This window comes from Sciurus vulgaris, assembly GCF_902686455.1.
Source record: "Sciurus vulgaris genome assembly, chromosome: 12".
In the NCBI taxonomy this organism is placed as follows: Eukaryota; Metazoa; Chordata; class Mammalia; order Rodentia; family Sciuridae; genus Sciurus; species Sciurus vulgaris.
This window is the reverse complement of record NC_136473.1, coordinates 104,622,005-104,647,876: the sequence shown is the minus strand read 5'-3', so window position 1 is coordinate 104,647,876 and position 25,872 is coordinate 104,622,005. Positions and strand designations below refer to the sequence as shown.

The following is a 25,872-nucleotide window of genomic DNA, read 5'->3' as shown; positions in this document are numbered from 1 at the left end:
ATGGCAGGAAAAGCACACCTGACACCACCTGTAGCCACAGCGAGAACCCGTGAACCCCTTTGGTTCATTCCTGTCAGTCACATGAAATTGCAGGGCAACCAAGAACCCCCAAGATTGGTGGAAACACTTCCTCACAGTCAAGACTCTCGTGACTCAATGTGACTTCCGTAGCAGAGGGGGTGCAAAGAAAGAGCAAGACCTGCCCTCCCTTGACCTTGGGGGAAGTCCACTGATGTCTAAGAGGCTCTTGCCGTCAAGGAACTCTCAAGTTGCTTGGATGGATAATAATAAAGAAAATATCAGCAGGACACAAAGCTCAGCAAGTGGCACTAGAGAATCCCTTTGATGAGGGCAGTCGGGGACTTTTCAGACAAGATGAAACTCGGTATTTGGAATGGCATGTCCATAGATGGCAGGCATTTCAGACGATGGGACAGATATCATTTCTGGAACTTGGACTCTACTTGGCATGTTAGTACTTAGGAAAATCATGGTTCCGGGAGCACGTGTAGACCAGGGAGAGGGGTTCAGTTGGAGAGGCATAAGAGAATGGAGCCCCAGAGCATTGGTCTCAGCCTCAGCCCACGTGGCCTTTCAGAGTGAGGCAATTTGACTTTCTCATTGTTGAAGCTCTTTGAAATAAGTTGAAATACAGACACTTCTCTGCTTTGACGAGAAGAAGGGGCTGAGAAGGTACTTTTCCCTTTTGCATTGCCATAAAATAAGCATGCCAAAGCAGTGGGTTCCTGGAAGATCTTAGATTGCTTTTTCTCACCTATTTATTGACTTTTACAGCTCCTGGAGTGGAGGACACTTTTCCTCCTCATCTGGTGCCAGGGGCTCTGTGGATGCATCACTCTTTCTCTCTGGTCTTGTCAGGGACTCCATTTGGACAAAACTCGCTGACAGAAGGTGACAGGGAGGGAGGCGATGACCTGGTAGGGAAGTAGGTGTGCCATTGCAGTTCTGCTGGAGCAGTGGCCAGGTGGGAGCAGCTCCTAGATGGAGCACCCCACTTCCCATTTCTATGACATTCTCTTCAGGCACAGATTCCTTTTCTACCGGAAAGCCGTTGGCCTGAAGGGAGTCCTCAGCGTATCCTCTTCTCATAGCTTCTCTCTGCCTTCTCCCGCTTTGCTCACAGTCCCGGCTTCAGGATAGCAAACGCCCTCTGCCTCTGGGTCCCCTAGAAGTAACTGCTGACTGTTGTACATCACAGAAGACCCTGTGGAGCCACCCCAAAATCTACCAAATACCCAGCAAGGCAGCCTGTCATTTCAGACTCTGGTGAAGAGGGAGATGTGAAGAACTGAGTCTGCCACTCTGTTCTCTCCTCCCAAATATTTCCAGGTGTGGATGTAAATGTGTACTTTTTTTAGGATTCAGATCCTAGTTGTCTTCAAGTAGAGACCTACAAATTTATTAATGCTACATTCAGCAGCCCATGTCACTCTTTTAGTTCCCAAACAACAACAGCTAAACATTGTTTGTTTTAGTATTTGCAATATTTTAGTGGAGTAGGAAGGATGTGTAATTTTTGATCAAATAAACTTAGTTTTGATCCTGTCTCTGGTACTTACTGGATGTGACTGTGAGTCACTTGCTCAGTTTCTGGTCTATAAGGGAGGGTACTGAAATCCTCAAAGATTTGTGGTATAGTTTAATAGGGTGGCTACGTGATCAGTAGTTGTGTTATAATAGACATCTATTAGAAGACAGTTAGAGTCTCCATTTTTTCTTGGCATAAGCAGCAGATCTCCTGAATGCAAAGAAAGAATCTAAGAAGTGGAAAGAAGCAAGGTTACTTGCATACAGGGGCCACACCTTGGAATTTCTCCATTCGACATTGTGTGTGAACCTCTACTATGACAGTCACACTTCAGTTGAGTTTTTCATAATCAGCCTGGAAGAATGTTCCAATTTGAGAGGAGGACTTTTTCCTTGAGGGAAGTTGACTCTATCAATTCCAAATGCTGCTTATTAATAACAGGGAACTAGATGCAAATTATTTTTGTGGAAGACACACATGAGTGTATTGCTGTCTTAAGATACCCATGGTCTCTAAATATGATTTTTGGAACTGAGAGCAGTAATACAATGAATGGGATATGCCCACTTAATTTACTTTCTTTTCCCTCCAAACTCAGTCTAAGTACAGGGTAAGGTGTTAAAAAAAAGTTTAAATTTAATGAACATTGACATATAACAGAAGGCAGTTGTAAGCAAGAGATGAAAAAGTTATTCTTAAAGTTTTAAGGCGATGTGGTCTGAATGTTTGGCTTCAGCAACATCCCCATCTTTTAAGTTACATCATTTGATCTGATTTTTCTAACCATGAGCTATCATAGTTCAGGGTGGTGTTGAGTGATTTCATAAATCATATTCATGATCTGTTCCCTCTGTTCTTCCCAAGAATGTGGCTTTGATGAATAAACAAGTTATAATGTGCTTGCTTCTATCACATGTACATCCAAAGTTATAAAAGTGCAATGTTGCACGGCTCAGAGTCTCACCAGGGATATGGCCCTGGCTTAGATGAAGTTGGAACTGCCCTTGCAGTTCTAGACTGAGAAGTCAGAGAAGTCTCCCGAATGTGGTGATTCTGTAACTTCCCTTTGGAAACATATTTTGTCTTGTTTCTGCTTACTGAGGTCGAGAAAGTGGGACTTGGGATCCTTCTCAGGACACGTGGGGGCGGTGACCATGGCTTGTGGTTAAAGGGCGCTGAGAAGCAGATGTGGGTTGGATGGATTTTGTACTCAGGTACGATTGGTCTCTGGGTGCTCACAAGTAGACATCTTAAAGTCCAAAACCCAGAGTGGAGGCAACATTTACTCCTCTTAAATCACAGGAAAGTCAGATCATCAGAAAAGCAGCCACATCTACTTTAGTTAGAGGGAAAAAGAGACCTCTGGCAGCTTGCATCTGCTTTCCTGTTTAGTCCTGCAGCACTGGAAATGGCTCAAACTGGCTCACTGGCCAATTGTGTGTCTCTTCCCAGCCCCATGTCTATGACATCATGTTGGTAACTTGAAATGGGCCATTGTGGGAGTAATTTACACCACAGAAATTGGCAAATGCTGCAAATTTGCAACTTGGTTGTAAATTTTATAGCTTCCTATGAGGCAAGTAAGTAGAAATAATTATTTTATTGATAATTAAATAGAAGTTCTAAAGACAGTAAATTAAAGTGCTCGAAGTGGTAACTAGATGCCTGGCAGGTAATCAAGTCAATTATCTGGTAATTTATATGCCAAGTCAGTATTTTATACCCCAATTCATACACATACCTGTGTGTGCAACAGATATAAATTAGACTACCCATTTTTTTCCCTAAAAACCAGCATATAGTTGACAAATTAGTACCTCTGTGGTACTCATTTTAAACACTCTAGCACATTCATTCACAGCTCAGCAGACACACATAATTAAGGCTCTGCACTACTTATAAAAATATGTGAACCAAGAAGAAACTACGAATCAGGGAACTAAGTATTGATCTGAACAGGTTTGCCTTCCTTTTTGAAAATCTACCCAATGCAAGAATTTTCAAAGCAGTATTTCTTGAGCTTCTTTAACAAACCTAGGCATAAAAACAAGAAACTCAGACCCACACTGGAATATCCCCACCACATCCTATGCAGCTTCTCATCACCAGTTCTTCCAGATATCACTGTTTGAATCACTGGGTTGTAGGAGCTGTTTTTGGTAAAAAAAAATTTTATCTTTTAAATCACAAGTAATTTACTTTGGTGATAAGATATTCTGTCATTTCTGAAAATACAGCTACTTGCCTGCCTTCAGAATGGGAAGCCTTCTGCTTGTAAATTGAGACCATCCATAGACGAGTAGTTGGCTTGGACTATATAGAAGATCAAGGATAAATAAAGTTCTTGTTCAAGAGCCTGGGGCAGAAGGACTTGGCTTCTAACGCAGGGCACATGACTCTAGGGCTTGTCGCTTTCTCCCATCATTCATTCATCAGATCAACAAACAAGTGTTGTGCACTTCCATGCAGTGAATGTTGCCTTCATTGTCTTACAATCACAAGCCCCCGAGCCTACACAAGAAGCAGCACCCGGGAGGGCAGGGTGGGTTAACCAGCCACTGGTGTCTGGGAGCACTCGGGCCCTTGGCCCTGCCACACTGGGCGAGATTACCTTCTCCTGCTGCTAACTGCAACCCGCAGGGATCACCAGGTGTTCCTGCCTCTGTTCATTCAAATAGACTTACCAGCCCTGTGCCCACTCCGGGCAAGGTGGTGAGGCAGTGAATGGCAAGGACTTTCCTTTATGCGGGAAGTCTGGCTTGCAATTGTGGTGGGTGGGCAGCTATGGGTCTAGAATAATCATCCTCAGAACTGACTCCCTGATTTTTTAGGCTGGGACTGTGGGGCAAGACCATTTGCTTTCTCTCAGAAGCAATCATTCCCGGAGTGATCGTTGCTCTGTCCATGGAGAGGTGCTGGGGGGAATAGCAGGCTGGGATGATGTGACCCTCTTTGACAGACTCTTTGAGTCACCAACTCCTTATTTGCTCTATGAGAATCATCATTTTAATGTTCAATAGAGGAAAATGACTTTTAGAGGGGACAGAGATTACTGTTGTTTGCAGAATGAGGGACTGCCCACGTGGCTTTTGAGGAAATGGAAAGGAGTTTGGATCGGTGAAGAAGGCCGGGACTCAAAGTCTGGGAGCGTGCCGAGCATTCCTGCATTGGATATTCATTTTCCAGCTTCCATATTGGTTATTGAAAAATACCAAAAACGGCCAAATTGGGTGGATTCTCAAATCAGCTTCCTTTTGAGAACGGAAGCTGGCAGATGGTTTAATTTGGGATACAGACCAGCATCCCAGGTGGGGAAACTATCACTTTTTTCCCATTAAAACTCTACATTCTGGTCATTTACATGGGTTTTCTTCTCCTTTTCTCCATCTCCCTTTGTATCTGGTATTTCTCCCTTCAATTCTTGTTTCCCAGGTGTGTTTGATAACTGCTCCCACTCGGTCAATGACAAGGGCTGGGCCCTGGGGATCCGCTCGGGGAAGGAAAAGGGCAGGCGAGATGCTCGCTTCTTCTTCTCCCTCCGCACTGATCGTGTGAAGAAAGCCACCATTGTGACTGGGCACAGCCGCTACCAACCAGGCACATGGACACACGTGGCAGCCACTTATGATGGACGGCGCATGGCCCTGTATGTGGACGGCACCCGGGTGGCTAGTAGTCTAGACCAGTCTGGACCCCTGAACAGCCCCTTTATGGCATCTTGCCGCTCCCTGCTCCTGGGGGGAGACAGCTCTGAGGATGGGCACTATTTCCGTGGACACTTGGGCACGCTGGTCTTCTGGGCGACTGCCCTGGCCCAGAGTCGCCTACAGCACAGTCTGCAGCATCCTAGTGGGGTGGAAGAGCTGACCACCCTGATCCTCACGGCCAGTTTTGACCCTCTGAAGGAACAGTGGGCCCCCTTTAGAGATGAGAAGTATCCCCGGTTGGAGGTTCTCCAGGGCCACCAGCCGGAACCAGAGCTGGTGTCACCTTTGCAGCCCCCGCTCTGTGGGCAAACAGTGTGTGACAATGTGGAACTGATCTCCCAGTACAACGGACACTGGCCCCTCCGGGGAGAGAAGGTGATCCGCTACCAGGTGGTGAACGTCTGTGACGACGAGGGCCGTCTCCCCAGCGTGAGCGAGGAGCAGATCCGCAGGCAGCACGAGGCGCTGGCCGAGGCCTTCGGCCGCTACAACATCAGCTGGCAGCTCAGCGTCCACCAGGTCCACAACTCCACCCTGCGCCACCGGGCTGTGCTTGTGAACTGTGAACCCAGCAAGATTGGCAACGACCATTGCGACCCCGAGTGTGAGCACCCGCTCACCGGCTACGATGGGGGCGACTGCCGCCTGCAGGGCCGCTGCTACTCCTGGAACCGCAGGGACGGGCGCTGTCACGTGGAGTGCAACAACATGCTGAACGACTTTGATGACGGGGACTGCTGTGACCCCGAGGTGACTGACGTGCGCAAGACCTGCTTTGACCCCGACTCACCCAACAGGTAAGGAACTGGGGCTCGGGGTGTCCTACTTACCGTGTGCATTTCCATCCTTGTTCTTTCCTTTGGCTTCTGGAGACAAAAAAGGGTTCACCCAGTCCCAGAATAAAACAGTCTTTCACCCTATCACACATTTTTTTTGGGGGTACTAGAGATTAAACTTGGGTGTTTTACCACTGAGCCACATCCCCTGCCCTTTTCATTTTTTATTTTTGAGACAGGGTCTCGATAAGTTGTTCAGGGCCTCGCTAAATCACTCTTTCATGCTTTATCAGGATTTTTGGAAGTACCGGGTATCATGTTAGGCAATTAGGGACACTGAGAAGACAAGGGACAGTCCTTACAGAACTCAGGAGCAGACAACTGTGTGGCATCCACCTAAGGCACAGGGGAGCTGAAGGGCTTGGTCTACCAACCAAGTCAGGATCTCAAGGAGAACAAACACGGTCATGATAGAAACCAGTCAATGCCAATCACACAGGCTGTTCTTCCTGTAGTCACAGGGTCTTATCAAAGTCAGACAAATCCATGGAAACATCTCATGTCTGCTCAGTCTTTGGTGAAGTTTGAGCAGTTCTGTGCTTTCATGAACACAAGCATACTTTATACCTAGCCTCAAAGTCCCTTTAGGTGACTAAAGTCTTCCACTGTTCCCTGGTAATTTCCATTTGCCATGTGGCATCTAGAAGGATCTTTTGTGGAAGGCAAATCAGATTCTGTAATTCCCCTTCTGAACTTTTTTCCCACTGCACTTAACACTTAACTGCCTCATCTGACTCACAGGTCCTGCTGTGACCTGGCCTTTTCTACCTGGCCAGCTTCTTCCTCTCGATCACTTTCTCTGCCCATATGGTGCAGCCTTGCTATCTGTTCTGTTCAATAGAGAGAACCTCTTCCCACCCTGAGGACTTTGCCTTGACTGTTCTATCTTCTTGGAAATCTTTCTTCCTTCCTTCATCTTCCCTTGGTGGGCTCTCTCATCATTCAAATATCTACCTGCTACCTCCTGCTACCTCTCCCAATCCCCCAGTTTAAAGCAGCTGTCCAAACATTTTTGCATCATCTAATTTTAACAACAGCACTTCAGATATTTTTCCCTATGCAATCATGTGTTTTTCTGTCTTTCTCCTCTTTGGATTGCTGGTTCCATGAGATCAGGGGCCTTGTCTTATTGTTGCCTCTATATTTCCAGTGCCTTGAACAGCTATTGATGGGGCGTTATTTGTCTCATGCTTATTTTGATGAATGAATGCATCAGATGTGTCTTCTGTTCTGAGACAGAAATTGATATAAGGCTTCTCATTTGGTGTCTGATACAGATGCCAGGGGCGTTGGAGGGAGGTTGGAAAGGAGGGAGTCAGGCAGTAAACCTGTTAATCTGTCTATGTGGACATGGCGTCCCTGGTACAACTGGTACCTTTGTTGGAATTATGAAAAGGCACACCTAAGCTAAAGTGTGGGGCTGGCGGGTGGCGGGAGGACTGGCTCACAGCTCCCAAGGCTTGGCTGGCTGCCTTTCTGTTGGACACGATTTGTTCAGTAGTTCATAGTGTCCGTATCCATGGGCAATCCTTCTGCTGTCAGTTAGCACTAACACACTGGCCTGTGGCTCTGGCACATGGTGTTGAGGACAGAGTGTAAGATTTGGAATCAAGGAACACAGTTAAATTCCAGAGTCCTTGCTACCGAACTAGGTATGCAAGTTATGAGGGCACTTTCTGAAACTCAGTGCCTTACCTGCAAAATGGGGGTGACTGCAGTAATACTGTGTGTTACTATTTATCTTAAGTTATTTTGTGAATCAAATGAAATAAAGCACAGCAAACTGGTACCACTAAAATTTTCAATGTACACAAATAGTTGGGAAATAACATTAGTTAGTATTATTAGAGCTGACAAGTGGAAAGCCTTTGGTTACGTAATAATGCACAGGGAATTGATTACATTACCAGAAATAGTTGCTTAAGAAAATTCTGTTTGGATTTGGTTTTCAGATTTTGCTAATCTTAAGCAGAAGTTAAACCTCACCAACAGCAGTGGTTGGCAAGTCTTAGGATTTCCAGGGGGATAGGGAAGTCTGGCCTGTTCCCATTTTTCTCCCGGCTCATTACAACAATCCAATGTTCTCCACCACTATAATGAAATGCCTGAGATAATCAACTTTTAAGGAGAAAAGGTTTCTTTTGGCTCACTGTTCTGGAGATTCTAGTCCAAGATCAGGCAGCCTTATCACTTTGGACCACTGACAAAGAAGCACATGGTGGCCAGAGTGTGTGGCTGAACAAACGGCTCACCTCATGGACAAGGAAGCAAGAAAGGAAGAGGAAGAGGCCAGGGTCTCACAATGCCCTTGGAGGGCATGTCCCCAAGGGTCCAGGCCCCACATCCTGAAGTTTCCATAAGCTTCCAGTGGCACCACCCTTGGGATCAAGCTTTAAAACACGGACTCTGCAGACACTCATCCAGGCCACAGCAGCAGACTTTCAATGCCCAGACGCCATTTTCCACAGGGTGGCCCTTGCTCTCTCTCAGTTCCTCCTGGGCCGCCCTTATCTGGGTGTTTCCGATTCACTCCCCTCACTGCCTCCGAGTTTCTGTGAGAGCTCACCCCACTCTATCTGGAGAACCAGAAGGCTGTGAGTATTAATTCATGGAGACTTTATTACCCCAACATCGAACATCTGCTTTGTGAAATTAAAGGAAATATTTGTATGATTTTTTTTGGTGGTGCTGGAAATTGAACCCAGGGTATTGCCCATGCTAAGCGTATGTGGCATCACTGAGCTATACTCCCAGTCCTAAATATTTATATGGTCAGAGTGTTAAAAATATTAATATCAGAGTAATAAATGCTCATGGTTAAAAATATCAAGTTTTAGGAAGAACAAGAGTCTTCCGCCTGATTCTCTCCGCTTCTTCTCCACTTTCTAGCCTTGCTCCCACAGGTAGCCAAATTTAATTCTCTTACCTATCTCTTCTGGTGGTTACCTCCATATGTCCAAATATATTTATAATGTTTGATTCATCAATTTTAAACATTAAGCATTGACTTGATCTTATGATAAAGATGAGACCAACTCTCTTAAATTGTCTCCCCTTTCTGTCCCTCCTTCCAACCAAATTATTTCATTACTTTTATTTGAATCAGAGTCATCCATTGGTATCCCAAGGGAACTGGTTCCAGGACACCAGAATCTGCAGATACTCAATTCCCTTGTACAGAAGGCATAGTATTTGCATATAATATACACACATCTCTAGATTACTTTTTAAAATTTTTTTTGCAGTGCTGGGGATTGAACCCAGGGCCTTGGGCTTGCGAGGCAAGCACTCTACCAACTGAGCTATCTCCCCAGCCCTCTAGATTACTCTTAATACCTAAAACCATGCAAATGCCATACAAATAGTCATTGTACTATATTGTAGGAATAATGACAGGAGAAACGTCTATATATGTTCAGTACAGCTGCAATTTTCCCCCTATTATTTTAGATCTACCATTGGTTGAATCCTCAGATGCAGAACCCACAAACATTATGGCCATGATGTAGAACAAAATGTTTTCCTTTTTTTGTTCTTGCACAGCCTCTTCTCATATCCTCTCCTACACTTGTGTCTCTTCTCCCTCCCTCCCTCTTTTCCTTCCTTCTTCCTTTTCTTTCCTCAGTCTTTCTTGATATACTCAAGTGTTTCCAAATGCTTTATCACACAATCTAATTTATTGATTGTATTGTTAAGTTTTTTTTTTTTTTTTTCCCCACACTTCTCTGAAGTTTTCCCTTCGAGACCTTCTATTTTCCTTTTCCATTATTGATTGGCCAGCTATCTTTAGGTAGGGTGCGTACTTGTCATTCTGGGATTTCCCTGCTTTTTTGAAACAGAGCCATTGTGTCCTGAGTTACATGAATATTTCTGAATTTACTACCTTATTTTACTGGAAAGCACCCTGAAGTAACTTTCTAAGAAAAGATGTTTTGGGCAACTTTTTCTGAAAATGACTTCTCAGAATGTTTTTAATCTGCCTTTACAAAAAGCTGGTAATTTGTCTTTATACGAAATTCTGAGTTAAAAAACATTTTCTTCCAAACTTTAAAGAAATTAATTAGTTGCCTCTAGCTTCCATTCTGATAATTTTTTTCTTTTTAAACATGTATACACATGTTTTTTCCATTTTAGAATCTGAAAGATTATTCTTAGCCTCTTACTTTGGGGAGCTCATGAGAACTTTTCTTAGGGCTAACCTTTCATTCTATTGAACACTCAATGAGTTTCTTCAGTTTGGGTAACTGTGACTCTTACCTCTGGAAAATTTTCTTAAATCATTACTTTGATATTTCTTTATCCTGTTTTCTTTATTTTATTTTATTTTCTCCAGGAGACATCTGGGGATGAATCTCCTGAATTTACCTGATTTTTTTCTCTCATATGTTCTATATTTTCTTATTTTGTTCCATTTTTTTTGATATTTCCTTGATTTTATCTTCCAATTATTTTATTTACTGTTAAAGATACATGTAAAATATAAATATATACACATATATATGAATATGTATATTTGCATATAAATGTATATGCACAAATTTTTTGGCAGTTCTGGGGATAGAACCCAGGACTCCGTGCATGCTACACAAGTGCTCTCCCAAGATCCCTACCTGGTTCACTAACATTTTAAAGACTTGGTTATTCTTTGAATTTTTTTTTCTTTTTTTTTAGTATTAGTCTATTTTTATTTTAAGGATGTAACCTTTTGTGAGGATAAAAATAATACTAAAAGAAAATTCCTACTTACCTTTCAGGCTGGTAAACCATGAACCATGTCTAGTGCTTGTTCATCATTAGAAGCAAAGCTTTAAATCTCTATTTATAATAATCTAAAAAAGACAAATATCTATAAACTTCCTATTTTGGAAGAAGTCTGAAGGTAGAACCATAATGGAGAGAAGTTATCTTTCTCAAGTCCCTCCAATTTATTTCATGTGTAGATTTCTTCCCTCTTCTGTTTTATATTCTTTGTGCTGAATTTTTATTATTAAAATGCCTTTTACAACTCTCATTGGCAAGAAGGGTATTTTAAAAATTCTTATTTGTCAAGTTCCTATGATGTCCTAGATAAAGTAGAGGGACAAAGAATATATAAAGGGTAACTGCTAATAACTTCACGGAAGGGTTTAGGAAGCTGGTCTGAATTCTCTGGATTTAAATCCAGGCTGGGGCATGAGAAGCAGAATGTGGATTATGGACTGCTTTTCTGTACCATTCTTGGATTATTTGAAAGGACTTTGGATTCATGGAGACATAGAATTCTGTGTTTCTATGAGGTCCCTGGCACACGGTGAAATTAATGGTCATCTCTGAACCAAATTATCCATATATAGCATCCCTAATTTTGCAATTAAGTCGTAGATTTTAATTCACAGTTCTATTTTCCTGTTATTCTGGAGGGACCCAACTTTAACAAATACTTTGTCAGATATTTATTGAGCAAACAGAGTGTGCCAGGCACAGGGTCCTTCTACTCAGTGAAGTGAGGCAGGAAGTGGGGACAGACCTATAGATAGATCACTAACATGCATTAGTAATTGATGTCAATGTGCAAATATTTTCATCACTTCTCAAATCCTACTTAACCTCCCCACCACTCCTGGTAAGAAACTAGAAATCTAGCCTGAAGAAGTTTCTCCCCTAAGATTCTGAGAGAAGGAGTGAGTCTAAGGAATCCAGCATCAAACATCTGTAACCCAGATGGGCCTATCAAACAGAGTATTTATCAGTCTTGGGACTGGTCAGAGGAGATATGAATTATAGATACATTACCCAGCCAGTTGAACAGAATTACCAAGATAGAAGGACTTGGCTTGTGGTTGGGAGGGCTACATAAGCCAGATGTCTATTTCTACATACTAGTTGCCCTGAGAGAGAAGGGAGTGTATGTCAGTCACAGGAGTTGAAGGGAGGAAGGGGATTGAGGGTTCGCCTAGGTAAAATCACAAATGTCATTGACCACACCCTGTGGTGCATCCCAGGGAGCCATGCCAAGGGAGTTTCTGTGCTGAAAGGTGAACTTGGCTTCCCTGACTTACAGGCCTCTGCTTCCTTTGGTCACTGTATTTCCTTTATTTTCACTTTAAAACCAGGTCTCGCAGTTTGGGTTCTTGGTGCTGCACCTACTTTCCATCTGTTGATTTCTCTCTTTTTCATCAGAGTGCAACCAAGTATCCAACCAAATCTGGAATTGTGTGCTTCCTTCTCTCTTCTGGTTTCTGGGTCTCAGATTTTATAATATTGCTGACGAAGAAAAAAATCACCAGATTAAAACAAATGGCCGAGCATAGTTTAAGCAAGCTGTCCATCACTGAGTGTCAGACCACGTTTGAAGGTGACATTGGGATTCTGAACGTTTGCTTTCTGCAGCCTAGGGTGGCTAACGTCTCTGTGTGTTGGCAGTTCCCTGTCTGGTCCCTGAGTTTTGTCGCTGGGGTGTTCAGGCACAAAGAACTGCAATGCAGAGGATGCTGGTGCACACTTCTCTCTGAAGAGGTCCTCAAGAAGGGGGCCTGGGAGGCCCCCTGCAGGGGCAAGAGAGAGTGAGTGGTACCTGCAGTTGTGCCCAAGAAGGGGCGCATCTTGGGACAAGGAGGATCCATGCATGTGGCACCAAAGGGAACAGGTGGAGAAGCCGGTGATGCATAGGCCTGGCTGCTGGGGATTAACTGTGCTCTGCTCTCCCACACTGTGTGGCTGTGGAGCCAAAGGAACGTCGGCTGGGCCCCTGCAGTGGCGGGTCTGTTAAACATCAGCCAGGCTTCATTATAGGTTTCTTTTGAAGTCAAGATTCAGAGTTCCCTGAAGCCAAAAAAAACATGCACGGGGAAAATAAGCGCAAGGGGTAGAAGAGGGCAGGGAGGAAAGAAACGGAGGAGAAGCTAACCGAAGAGCGACAAGACCTCTCGACGCCCCCATTTCCCTGTGCTCGAAGTGTGTAGACTCCAAAGGGACAAATCTCACTTTCTCCTATTTATGTCACCTGGCAAAGAGGATGGGAGGGAAGAAATGAGAAAACTGATAGATAAGCTCAGAAGGTTTACCTAATCCCAGAAGCGTCTCTTGTTTATTTGACTCCAGGTCAATTTCTCCACAGTTCCAATAGGCGCCATCTTAGAGTGTAAATGAAATTGTGTACTTTTTTCTCCAGGTGAGTGGGGAGAGACTGTTTTTCTCCTTTTTGTGGTTATTTCCTGGCCAAATATACAGACTTATGAGTGAGCCATGTGGTCTGTCTGGGTTACAAATATTTCCTCTTAGAAAATGTTTCAGAGAGACCCTAGTCTCCAACCAGTCAGTTACTCAAGGTGGCTGGGCATTTTCCTTGGGGCCAGGGTGTTAACCCTGGTCCCCTGCTCAGCTGCCAGCCTGTCTCAGCTGATTTCGCGTAGGGATCCCTTCCTGGAATTTAAGCCTAGGAATCTGAAAGACAGCTACACCCTTACGAGTGTTTTCCTTTTCTCCTCCTCTCTGAGAACCTTGTTCGTGGGTTACCTTAGTGTCTGGAGAAATGGTAAATCTTGTTTTCTGGGGCTTCTCCTAGTCCACATCCTCATTCTCTTGATGTCGGAGACATAGGCCGTACAGGGTAGAGCACAGAGTTGTACGGGCTTCCGGGTCTTATGAGAGCACCACCCGCTGGAGGAAGCTGCTGACCGCTGAGTGTCCTCAAGTACAAGTTTTCTCCTTCTTTTCTGTAGCTCTAATAGCCATGGGCCTGATTTCCCAAGCTTGGCACTTGGATAAGTAACTCCTACTTGTCCTTCAAGTCTGTCAGGATGTCACTTCCTCTCTCCTAGGATCATTCCTTCGTCCTAAAATATGGCTGCAGTTCCTCGTTTGTGTCATTTCAGATCCACCAGGTGCCACTACCCTGCTCCTGTCTCTCACCTGGCTCATCGCGACAGCCTAGTGACTAGTCTCCCACTTTTGCTCTTGTGCTCCCACCCGCCCCCTGGTCAACACAACAACCAGAGTGACCTTATTAGAGTGTGGCTCAGACCCAGTCAGAGCCAATCAGTGGCATTGGTTCTACAGACCTCCTTGTCCCGCACTGGAGGCTTCTGTGGCTTCACCTCTAGCCACACTGGCCTTTCTCTGGGTCCCTTGACTTGCTGGACATGCATGCCCTTTCCAGTGGCTCTTGGCTGGTATGCTCGTCCTTCCAGATTTCTGCACGGTCAGCTTTCCCACTTCCTTCTGGGCATTTTTCAAAGTTACCTGGTAGGGGAGGCATTTCCTATGACCCCATCTAAAATTCCACACACTCCCTTGACTTTTAATGTTTCTTTCCGGTTTTGTTTTTCTTTTTAGAATTCACCACCAGCAGGCTACTTTGTTTATGTCCCTTAATGTCAGTCTTCACTGGAATGTAATAAAGAAGGGGTTTTTTTGTGTTGGAGTTACTATCACATCCAGTACAGAGAACAGAAAAAGGAAGACTAAGTATTGATTAAATAACTTGAATGAAGGCATAGTTTCTCCAAGTACAGTGGTTGGCAAACTATGGCCAGTGGATGAAATCTGGCCCTCTGTGTTCTCCTAAAGAAAGTGATATTAGAACAGCCACCCCCACTTGTTTGCATAAGCATCTATGCCACTTTCACACGGAAGAGCTATATAGTTACGATGGAGACTCTATGGTCCATGGAACCCAAAATGTTCACTATCTGGGCCTTTATAGAAACGTTTGTCACTGCTGCCCTGGTGCACATCCATCTAGCATATTGTAATCGTCCATTGTCGCTCATCTCTTGTGTGCAAGACTTCAAATGCATTGTTCATGGTTCTTGGAACAAAGCAAGTGCTCAATTAGTGTAGTGAAAATGAACTAACATATAAATGGAAAATCAGTGATGAGGGGCAACTGACAGTGTTGGGCAAAGACTTGAGGGTAGAAACTTAAACCTCTCTGTGTTGAAGGAAGGGTGTTCAGACTCTCCACTGTTAATCTTTCCTGCTGGTCTCATCCCTGTTGCCACATTCGGAAGTAGGGAAGATAACGGAAAATGCGTGGGGAGGGGAATGTGTTAGCCAAGGAGGGAACGGCACTAAGCCCTTGTGTTCATTATCTTGTTCTTCGAGTAGCTGCACTCCAGATGCCTCTGAAAGCGTGCAACATGGAGTGAGTTTCAATGAGCAGAGAAGTAGTCCAGTACCATAGCCGAGAAGCAAAAGGAATTCTCCTTACCTGGAGACAGTGACCCTAAAAGGGAGATCAGATGGTCTCTAAAATGACATCACAGGTTAGCCCAGACTCTTACTATTCGTTTAGTTAAGCTTTTGCAGTTGTGAAGAAGAGAGACCACAGCTGTGCGTGGCGGCACATCCCTGCCCTGGAGAGGCTCAGGCAGGAGGATGCAAGTTCAAAGGCAGCATCAGCAATTTATTGAGGCCCTAAAGCAACTTGGTGAGACCTTGTCTCAAAATTAAAAATAAAAAGGATGTGGCTCAATGTTTAAGCATCCCTGGGTTTAATCCTCAGTGCCAAACAAACAGAAAAATCAAAAAACCACCAGAAACCACTGAAGTTATCTAAAGAAGGTGAGATATGGATGCTAGTGGAGCCAGAGGGCTGCGCACTACAGGCAGGTTCTGGAACTCTGTTCTCCGGTCGTAGTGCTCTGCACCACCCTTGTCCTGCTAGCCAGCTGCAGAGAGCCCTAGGATGGCGGCTGGTGTTGGGCCAAGAGGTGGCGCATAATTAGTGTTAACACGGCGTGATCTACTTTTGCCTGATTAGTTAATGTCTCCTCTGCGCTAGTGGTCAACAGATGTTCCTCATTCTTAATTGGTACCGTGGCACATGCTCCAACCATCCAACTTAATCCTAAACTGATTGGCTGCCTTAGGTATATAAGACATTCTCTTCACCTGGGAGGAGATGGCAGGACGCAAGACTAAAGCCATACCTCTAGATCGCAGAATGAAGGACACAGTATGCGGGATGCACCACTAAGAAGCACCTCTGATAGCTCGCACTTTTAGCACGCACCTTTAGGTCGCGGGTCACAGATCGCGGGTTGTAGATGGCAGATCGCAGAACACGGGACTAAGCACACACCTCTAGGTCGCAGGCCGCATGCCGCACGCAGCACCCCGCACCTCCAAGAAGCGACCCACCTCTAAGAAGCAGCAGACCTCTAAGAAGTAGACCTTTGATAAGCGTAGCCTCTCTGAAAGAGTAGCACCTCTAAAATTAAGCAAAGTCTCTCTTCCTCTAAGCAAAGTCTCTCTTCCTCCAAGCAAAGTCTCTCTTCCTCTAAGCAAAGCCTCTCTTCCTCTATAAACTAGTGAACAAGCAAGTGAGCAAGGAAGTAGCCCAGATAAAGGAAATAGAAGTAGTTCAGTTCCAGTCCCCCTCTGATAAATTACCGTGGGGTTGTTGCTGCGGGCGGCAACAGCCAGCGATGAGCCCACTCATGGTTTCTGCCCCCTCATGGCTTCTAAAACTTTGCTTCAGCTTGCTGTGGCTCCTAGTCCTTTTCTTCAGATTCATATTCTACTGTGAATTGCTGTAATATCTTGGTTCAAATTCAGTAGACCATCGATGGGAAATGGCCAAACTCATCATTATGTGTGAGGTCAGAAGTCATAGGTTTCTGGTCACAGTCAGGTGCCAGAAACCGTGGCCCAGGACAGGCTCACTGGGAGGCCCTCTGGGCTCCAGGGCAGCTCCTTGTCTTTCAGTTGGTCCATATGCTCTGGGGAGAGTGAGCTCCTTTATTGTCTCTTCTTCTTGAAGATGAAACTCTGGATAAGCATACGTTCTTGACCTTCAACCTTGATATTCCTGGTCATATAAGGCTCCTGGAATTTTCATGTCACTTATATTCCTGGGATTCAATGATTTGGAATTTAAAAGCACTTGTTTCGTAGTAATATGGTAAATGCACTTTGCACTGGTTATTATATTCAATCTCACAGGAGCTTTGAGAAGTAAATGTTGTAATTTTCTACATTTCATATGTGAGAAAACTGCCTCATCAGTCAGATAACCATCAGGGGCAGGACAGGGATGAAGCTCTGACTTCTGTTCCACATTGTGTGTCAGGTATAAGTCTCAACTCCCCTGAAAATAAATTAAGGGGTGATGGTAAATATTTGGTAATTTTACTTATTTGGTGATTGTTTCAGAGAACATATACTTGAAGATATGAGAGGAAGGAAGATATGGGTTTAGTAATTAAATTAAGGACTTCACATAGGAAGTGTGTTCCCCAGCATGTGAAGGGAGAGAGCGGCAGGAGGAGTTGATTGGGCAAAGGCCAAGATGTGACCCAAGGCACACACTTCATGTGCAGGCCTGTGAAGACTACTGTAAGAAGAACCACTAGAGGGAATTCCCCAGACAACAAGGAGAAGGAGAGCAATTGGAAAATTACGTGGTTGAATGTTTGGCTGAGTGTGAAGAGTCAGCCGTGGAGTCAAAGGAGATGTGCAGAGAGCTGTGTCTTTGTTTGAATATGTATCAGTTTTAATAGCTGCCATCTTTCTTGAATCTTAGATTTTTCTTCTGAGATAAATTTTCTTATTCCTGAAAAATATATTTCAGAATTTCATTTATTAAATGTTTGCTAGTTATAATGTTGCTTTTTCATCCCAACAGAAATGTCTTTACTGTGCCAAGCTTCTTAAAAGATACCTGCGTTGGGTGTATGATTTTAGATTGGCTGTAGTTTCCTCTCATCAAGAAATATTGCTTTCTCTTTCCATTAACTCTGCTGAAATTCAGCTAATTGTCCTGTGTTTGTATTTACTTTGGTTTTTCTCGTTGGCTGCTTTTGAGATCTCCTTTTTATCTGTGGTGTTCTACCATTTCACTCTGGCATGTTTGGTGTGATTTTCCTTTCTTATTGTATTTGAGATTTATTGTATTATCCTAATGTGAGTATTAATTTCCTTCATCAATTCTGGGACATGATGAGTCTTATCTCCTCAAACATCTCTCTCTGATTTTTCTGTTATTTTCAGGATTTCCTATTAAATATTAATTATTCCCTCTTCTTTGCCTTCCATATCTTTTGATAACTCTACAATTGCTTAGTATCTTTGCTTTTAGAGTTGCATATGAGTAACTATTTTTTGAGTCTATTGCACAGTGGATTCTTTCTTCAGGTTTGGTTAACTTCCTCTTATAACCCACCAATAAATTTTGAATTTTTATTCATATAGTATTTACCTCCTTGGGTTATATTTGGCTCTTTTCCTTGTCTATTTGGCCGTTTTGAAAATTAATTCCTGTTGTTAATCCATATCTTGTAAATGCTCTTTTATTTTTAAAAACACATGAGTGTGATGGACATACAAACTTACACATATACAATTGCGTAGAACTAAACATGCACACAAGAGCGTGAGCAAAGCCAGGACAGCTGAACAAGAGGGGTAGGTTGTGCAATGTCAATATCATGGTTGCGATACTGCATTACAGTTTTGTAAACTGCATTATTGAGGGAAACTGGGTAAAGTGTATACAGGATTACTCTGTAATGTTGCTTACTAGTATATATGAATCCACAAATTGTCTCAGAAGAAAAGGCTCAACTAAAACATATTAAGCATATCTTCTATATTTCATATCAGTTGGTCTGATTCTGTTATTCATTTCTACTGGCTCTTCCTCATGGTGTCTTGTTTCTTCATGTATGTTTTATGATTCATTTTATTTTAGTTTTTTCAGTACTGGGAATGAATCCAGGGACACTGTATCACTGAGTGACATCCCCAGGTCTTTTTATTTTTTATTTTGAGACAGGTTATTACTAAGTTGCTGAGGCTGCCTTGTATTTGAAATCTTTCTGCCTCAGCCTCCTGAGTAATTGGGATGGCAGTTGTGCCATGGTGCCCAGTTATGCTTTATGTTTTTTTATTTTGAGCCAGTATTCCTTACAATTTTACCTGTTCAGTTTTGTCTGGGTGTAAATTGAAGATATACTTATTTACTTTTGCCAATTACTTATAGCACTAGCAACATGAAACCACTTCAAAATACATTATTAGCATAAAGGTGGTTTTTAGACTATGGGTTATTAGAATTGGGGGTATAAATTATTCCTAATTCTCAGGGAAAGTTTTACCCTTACATTTTGTATTCAGGTCAAGGAACGCAAGAATTTTTTTTTTTCCTTAATAAAGTGAAGTTTTAATTTTTAGATTTTTTGGTGCTTTTTATAGACAGTGTAGTCCTTGGGTGCTCTGGTTCTATACGAGTCTCTCTTATCAAACTCCCTACCTTGAATAAACCTTAAATTTTGATTTGTATTCAAGATGCTCCTGAAGCCATCCAACTGAAGTTTATGAACACAAAGAATGGGCAGATCCCTCAGGGTGGCCAGTGTCTGTAAGGGAATCTTTACTTTTCTGGATTCCTGTTTTTACTTTGTATGTGGACTCTGAATATGTCTCTTAAGTTCCTCCCACATTGGCAATGCATGCAAAATTTAATTTTGTATTTTATCAATTGGTTTTGGTATTTTCAGCAGCAAGATGATCAGAGCTTCCTAACACCTTATGCCAATGAGGGATGTCTTAAGTCACTGAGTATTTGGAATTCTTTAGAAAACAAATCTAGAGGGAGCTTGCAGAATGAATGTTACGGACTAGGGAGGCTGGAGGCAGGAAAATGTTGGTAAACTCCTAGGTAGTCGGTTAAAAATGCTTAGGGAGATCATTGTGCCAGAGTGAAAAGAACTAGGGGCGTAGAAGCACGGAGAATTGGAGTCTAATCCTTGCTCTGGTCTGGCCACAGAATTGAATCATTTGCTCATTCATATTCATATTCATTCACAGTCACATTTTGAAGCCTATAGGAATGGTGGTGAAAAAGAAATATTTTCCCCTTTCCTCTTGGAGCTTACAATCTAGTGTGAGAAGACCTGCAATCACAAATAAACAAGCAAACACTTGATTTGTATCATGGCAAGTGCATGTCAGACCGGAGGAAGACATCCAGAAGCACCCAGGACACAGAGCACTCTGAGGAAGCAACAGAAGGGTTTCCGTAGAGTGCCTCCTGAAAAGATGATATTAGAGCAGACAGGTGAAGGAACTAAGGCACTGAGCACCCGGAGTCTGGGAGAGGCATTCCCAGCGTTGGGAGCAGCGAGGAACCAGCATGGCGGATTAGAAGGAACGGAGCAGAGATGAGCCGCTGGGAGAGACCATGGGGAGCCCAGGCGGCTGAAGCGCAGACCAGTTTTCCTCTCTGGGATCTGGCAAGCTGTAGCAGAAACAAAGCTGCAGAAAGATATTGGTGGAGGACACTCAAAGAAGCGCCTGACTGCTAACTCAAAGCCATATTGCAAAATTCAAATGAGAAAATGACGGTTCAAAGTGATTCGTAAATTGAAAGTATTTCTTAAGGGCAAGTGTTTGGTGAGCAATTGCCTTGGATTCAGTGGTGACGTTGAAGAGATGGTAGGTGTACTCAATGCGATGTCAAAGAGGTGACCGCAAAATAAAAGTGAGTAAGGTGTTCATCTCGGTGTGGAATTCATAGAGAAGGGTCTGTCGGTATTGTCACGAACAAGGCAGGAGCCCTTAACCTCTGGCCCATAGGGGGCCTCTGCCTGGTCTCTCCTCAGAGGCCTCTTTCTTATGGGTATAAAAATGCAATGCTGAGTACAATGAACATCTCCTTCCTACTGTCGCTTTCAAAAGGATTTGCTGCTCAGGAAAGCCCATGTCCACCTCTTGTAGTTGGTTCCCCACAGGTTCTCAGAGTTTCCTATTGAATTTTGAAAAACTTCAGGACAATGGAGGTCATAGCATTGGGAATTAAGACAGAGGCACAGATTCAAAATTATTTTAAAAGGATTGAGTGCTGCGTTGAGCTCAACACCCTGGAAATTTATATGAACTTAGAGTTTAGTATATAAAACATTAGAAAACCAAGAGGATATAAAGCATTCATAAACCAAGCTGGCGGAGACTGTATTTGCTGTCATGGGTGTTGGGTGGTCATAAGCTTAATATGAAACAAAAGCATAATGCAGTCACGCAAAATATGCCAGTGATCTGGGACTCTGTTAAAAAAAGGATAAATAATGAGGGGTGGGAGGGGAGGGGGGAAGGGAAAAAAATAACAAAATGAATCAAACAACATTGCCCTATGTAAATTTATGATTTTTAATTAAAATTAAAAAAAAAAGGATAAATAATGCAGATCACTGCAAGAGATGCATCCCTGAGACACAGGTCTGATCAGACTGTCTGGAGTCTGTGCTCAGCTCTGGGCAGCTTCATATTGGGGAGCATGCCCAAGGTTTGGGAGAGTGGTAACGGTCAGGATGGCAAAGTGTCCCTGCTCTCCCCGGCTGTGCAGTATTACGTCTTACTTGGTGGAGGAGCCAGTACGAAGATCACAGGGACCTCTTTTGCATCTCATTTCCTCCATCCATTCTTCCATTCACTCATTAATTTATTTAGTTCAGAGTAAACATTGATTGAATGACTACTATGGTTTAGACATGGTAGTGGACACTAGGGATGTGATCCTTGTCCTCATTCTTGTGGGAGAGAGACCTTTATGCATATAATTGCAGTATGGAGGAGAATAAAGTCAGTGCTACCTCTGATTATCTCTGGGCTCCTAAATCCGGTTTCTATGGTAACTAGCCAACTTGTCTTTCTATTTCTAGTCTCCCTTCACCCTAGCCCCAAATCAACTCTGCACACTATCATCTGATTAATCATCCTCAGAATCATTTACCATGTTCCATGCTTTCAACCTGGAAGGACTCAATATGGGAAGGTTATTCTTGAAAGATGAGTAGCAGAGACCAGAAAGGAGAGTTCTTAATAAAGTGGAGAAGTACAGTCAACAGAGAACTGGCACCTGGCATATGGTATAAGATTTGGGATAATATCCATAGTAATAACTGCCACTTATTCATTGACCTAACCATTAACTGTAAATTAGGGCAAAGTTGTGGGGTGTTCGCAGTGCAACATTAGGACGATTATTCACGCTGACTCTGTGTGGAATCTTGTACTTGCAGCTAAATATGTTTTGTAATTATACTTGGCTATTCTGTTCAGTAATTTGGCCTACTTTTCCCATATATTTTAACATAAGCAAGCCATTGTCCCTAATCTTGTCATTCTGTACCTTTCTGTACTTCCAAAAAAGTAAACAGATAAAATCACATTTTCTTCTTTTTCGGTAGCCTGAGGTGGCCGTAGGTAGTCTTGGTAAGGACATGTGGTGAAGGTGGTTGATGCTGTAGGGATCTGTCCTATCTTGACAGACTTTGGGGAGCAATCCCAACATCTGTATGCAAGTGATGTGATGGTCCATCTTATTTCAAGACGTGGACATTACTAAATCTAATTTCTAAGAAATCCTTTTCCAAGGCTTTCTCCTTTGCCTTCTTGGTTTTACTTTCTTATATATTAGGGCTTTATTTCTATGGTTGGGAAATGCTTATACATTTTGTATCTTTATTTCTAAATAAAGGGTCTCTGAAGAAATGCTTATTCATTTGTTTAGGTGCTAGTTAATTCCACAACTTACTGCAGGTAGGACTTAAGGTGGATTTATATTTTCACATGAGCAACATTTTAAAATAAGAAACACAGGAAAGAAAATGAAAAAAAAGAAAAGAAAACAGATAAGAAAAGGATGAATTCAGTGGTGACTTTGGTACGCTAAATGATTACATATGTATTAGAGTGCTAGATTTAGGTTACATATTTAGCTCTGACTTTACCAGAATCAACACAGAGGGAGATGGTTACACTGTTCACCCTACTTCTAAGATGAATACAAAATCTTCTCAAGAGAACACTTGGCAAGAGGAATTCCACTGGACAGAAATTTCTCCTAGGGACCATATATAGAGGATACTATGGAGCATTTTGAATGAAACTCTTATGCAAAACTCTAATGTTCTTTTAAAGAGTCAGTCTGGTGTCTGCTTGTAAGCAAGCTCAAGTAAAACACCACTTCATGTCCTCAGTTTCAACCTTTTAGAGAGTTGTTGGAATACTTTTATCCTGGAAGAGTTTTAAGGAAGAATTATCTAGAGAGTAGCCCACCTATGGAGAGAAGGGTGGAAGGGACTCAGAACTCAAGCCAGCTGGGTGGGACCTGAAGGAAGCCCATGTTCTTCTCAGAGCCAGAGGGAAGGACAAGAGGGTAGACATGGAAGTGTGAGCGCCAGGCAGGCATCAAGCTTGGTCTTGCTGATGAAGAAAGGCAGCTGGCAGGGGCGGGGCTGGAGGGAGGTGGAGATTGTTCTCAATTGGCCTTCTTGTGCTCAAGTGACTGGTAGGAAAGGAAGAAATTCTGAAAACAGCTGCTGCAGATCTATAAGGAGGTGCAGCCCAGGTGAATTTGGGAAGATAAAATAAGACATCAGAGTTGGTGGATGTCACAGATGGACTCTGGAGACCATCTAGTTCAACCTTTCATTTCATTTTATGAATAAGGAAGCTTCTCTCCAGACAAAGCTGGCCCCCTTGTTTCCCCTCTGTCCCTAACCACCCAAGGTGGTAGACAAGAGGCAGAGGACACTGGTCCAAGTCTCTGCCTCAAATTCTCCATTCCATAGCCTCTGTCTCATTCCACAGTCTCAAAACTATCCTTTGAGGCTCTGAAGAAGTTAAAAACATGGATTCCTTAGTAGAACCCTTTGCCTGTGTGGCCACATTTCTCTGACCTGCATAACACAGTCATTAACAGTTTTACATCATATAGTCATTAACAGAGTAGATGATGCTGGAGAAGAAAAATATATATGCAGAGGATGATTAGAAGATCCTGTGAAAACAAATTCAGAATGAGAATAAAGCCCAGACCTGGCTCTCAGGTAATGTGCCTCCCAGGAAAGCAGAAAGGCTGACTGTGCTGGCCACGGCTGGGCCCCCGAGAGGCTGCTGGATTGGTAACCAAACCGCATCGCCTTTTGCAGTGGACGTGAAAGCTCACACCACTTCCTGAGCCAGATGGTGATGGCCAATCTCTTCTCTGAGGTAAAGGACATCTGACCAATTCAGTTGAAGGAGATGACTTTGCAAAGCACTTTTAAAAATGGTGCGAAACCGTTATCTCTAAACAAGAAGTCAACCAGCAGGCCATTTGAAGCATTGTGACCATTCCCAGAAAGGAACTGTGTGTATTCAGCGATGCATACTGAGGGCCAATTTGTTCAATGAAAATTCTTCCTGTTAGCCCTCACAGGGGCAGGAGCTAAGCATATGTTCCTGGAACTTTTATTGCTACATTTCTATCAATACCTCTTTTGGTAAAGAAGTAGCTCTAGGGAACACATTTACCCAACTTATTCTTGAGTTGTCAGGTGAGTGCTGGCAATGTCAAGCTTCCTTAGACAACAGAAGTCAACTGGAAAAAATGAGGCTCAATTTACAGAAAGTCACTCTATAAGCAAATACCCTTAGAAGGAATTAGTAACAAAATAAACTTATGTATGCATTAAAATCCATGCACATTGTCTTAAGACAGACATTACTTAATTTCTTTCATTGTTTTCCTAATAAAAGTGTAATAATATCTTTATGCACTCTACACCAAAGGTACACTCTGCCTCCAAGTATAGAGATGCTGGAGTTGCCAGCAAGGTGGTAACAGACTTCATGGAGCGGGATCAGGAGGGAGGGGAGCAGGTGACCACAGAGTGACCCCCAAGTGAGAAAAGACAGCAGCCACACAAACCCCAGGCTACAGGGAGCTGTGGAAAGATTCAGGGAAGCCTCGCTCATCTATTTAAAATAGGAACAACTGCAGCTTCATGCATATCTTTATTTATTTATTTATTACAGACTACATTTTGGGTCATTGTACACAAATGGGGTACATCATTTCATTTCTATGGTTATGCATGATGTACATCCATACCATTCGTGTAATTATACATGTCATAGGGTAACGATGTCTGTCTTATTCCACCATTTTTCATACCGCCTCCCTCTCATTTCTCTCTACATAATCTAAAGTTCCTCCATTCTTCTCTCACCTCCCACCAACGCTCAATCTATTCACTGAGATTAAGGACATCTGATAATCTTTGATTGGAAGCTTCTGAGGGTCTTCTGAGATATCCCCAGATTGAGTAGTTGTTTTCTTTTCTAATCTAACAATCACTCATAATAATGGAAGATAGCAAGCCTAACATCTGGAAGGATGGAATGAGTTTATCAAGAAACCCAAATAGGCTTGGGTACAGTCATAGATAGTGCCACTGTGTTCTCAGTCATCGCCCTTGGCTCCCTGTCTCCTTAACCCAATGTCTGCAATGACTGATACCTTAGTTAACTTTTTTTTTCTCTGAATGTCATAGAATTTATTTTTATATGCCGTTACACATAAAATTTAAAATTAAGGAATTACCCCCCAGACCAACAAAATACAATACATACTTCCACAAAATTGAGGTTTTTTTTTTTTTTTGCAGTGCTGGGGATTGAACTCAGGGCTGTCTGCTTGCAAGCACTCTACCAACTGAGCTATCTATCTCCCCAGCCCAAGTTAGTTTTAATCTGCACTCCCCAAGCAATCTTAACTTTTCCAAGTAACCTAGCATAGTAGGTCCTATGTCTAAAAAAATAAAACCTGAAAGAGAGAGAGAGAGAGAGAGAGAGTGAGCAATGGCAGTTGTTTTTGACAAAGTTAATTTCTTAGAAGTAAAGATTAAAATACCATTAAAAACTCCAGGAAGGACCAGTTGATGGCAGCGATTTTTCCCTGGCACAGAGGCCTCCCCTGAGGCACCTGCTCTGTCAGTGAGGAGCTGAGCGGGGTCAATGGCCTGTCTGTTGT

General features: G+C 43.1%; 1 protein-coding gene across 3 annotated transcripts in view; it reads left to right on the top strand.

Annotated features, from left to right (window-relative positions):
* PAPPA2 (pappalysin 2) overlaps window positions 1–25,872 on the top strand; it is a 515,818-nt gene that overhangs the window by 291,483 nt on the left and 198,463 nt on the right. For all 3 annotated transcript variants that reach the window (XM_079106960.1, XM_079106962.1, XM_079106961.1), the window contains one exon: window positions 4,982–6,053. In XM_079106960.1, the coding sequence (XP_078963086.1) occupies window positions 4,982–6,053 (1,072 nt within the window). The remainder of the gene's footprint in view (window positions 1–4,981; window positions 6,054–25,872) is intronic.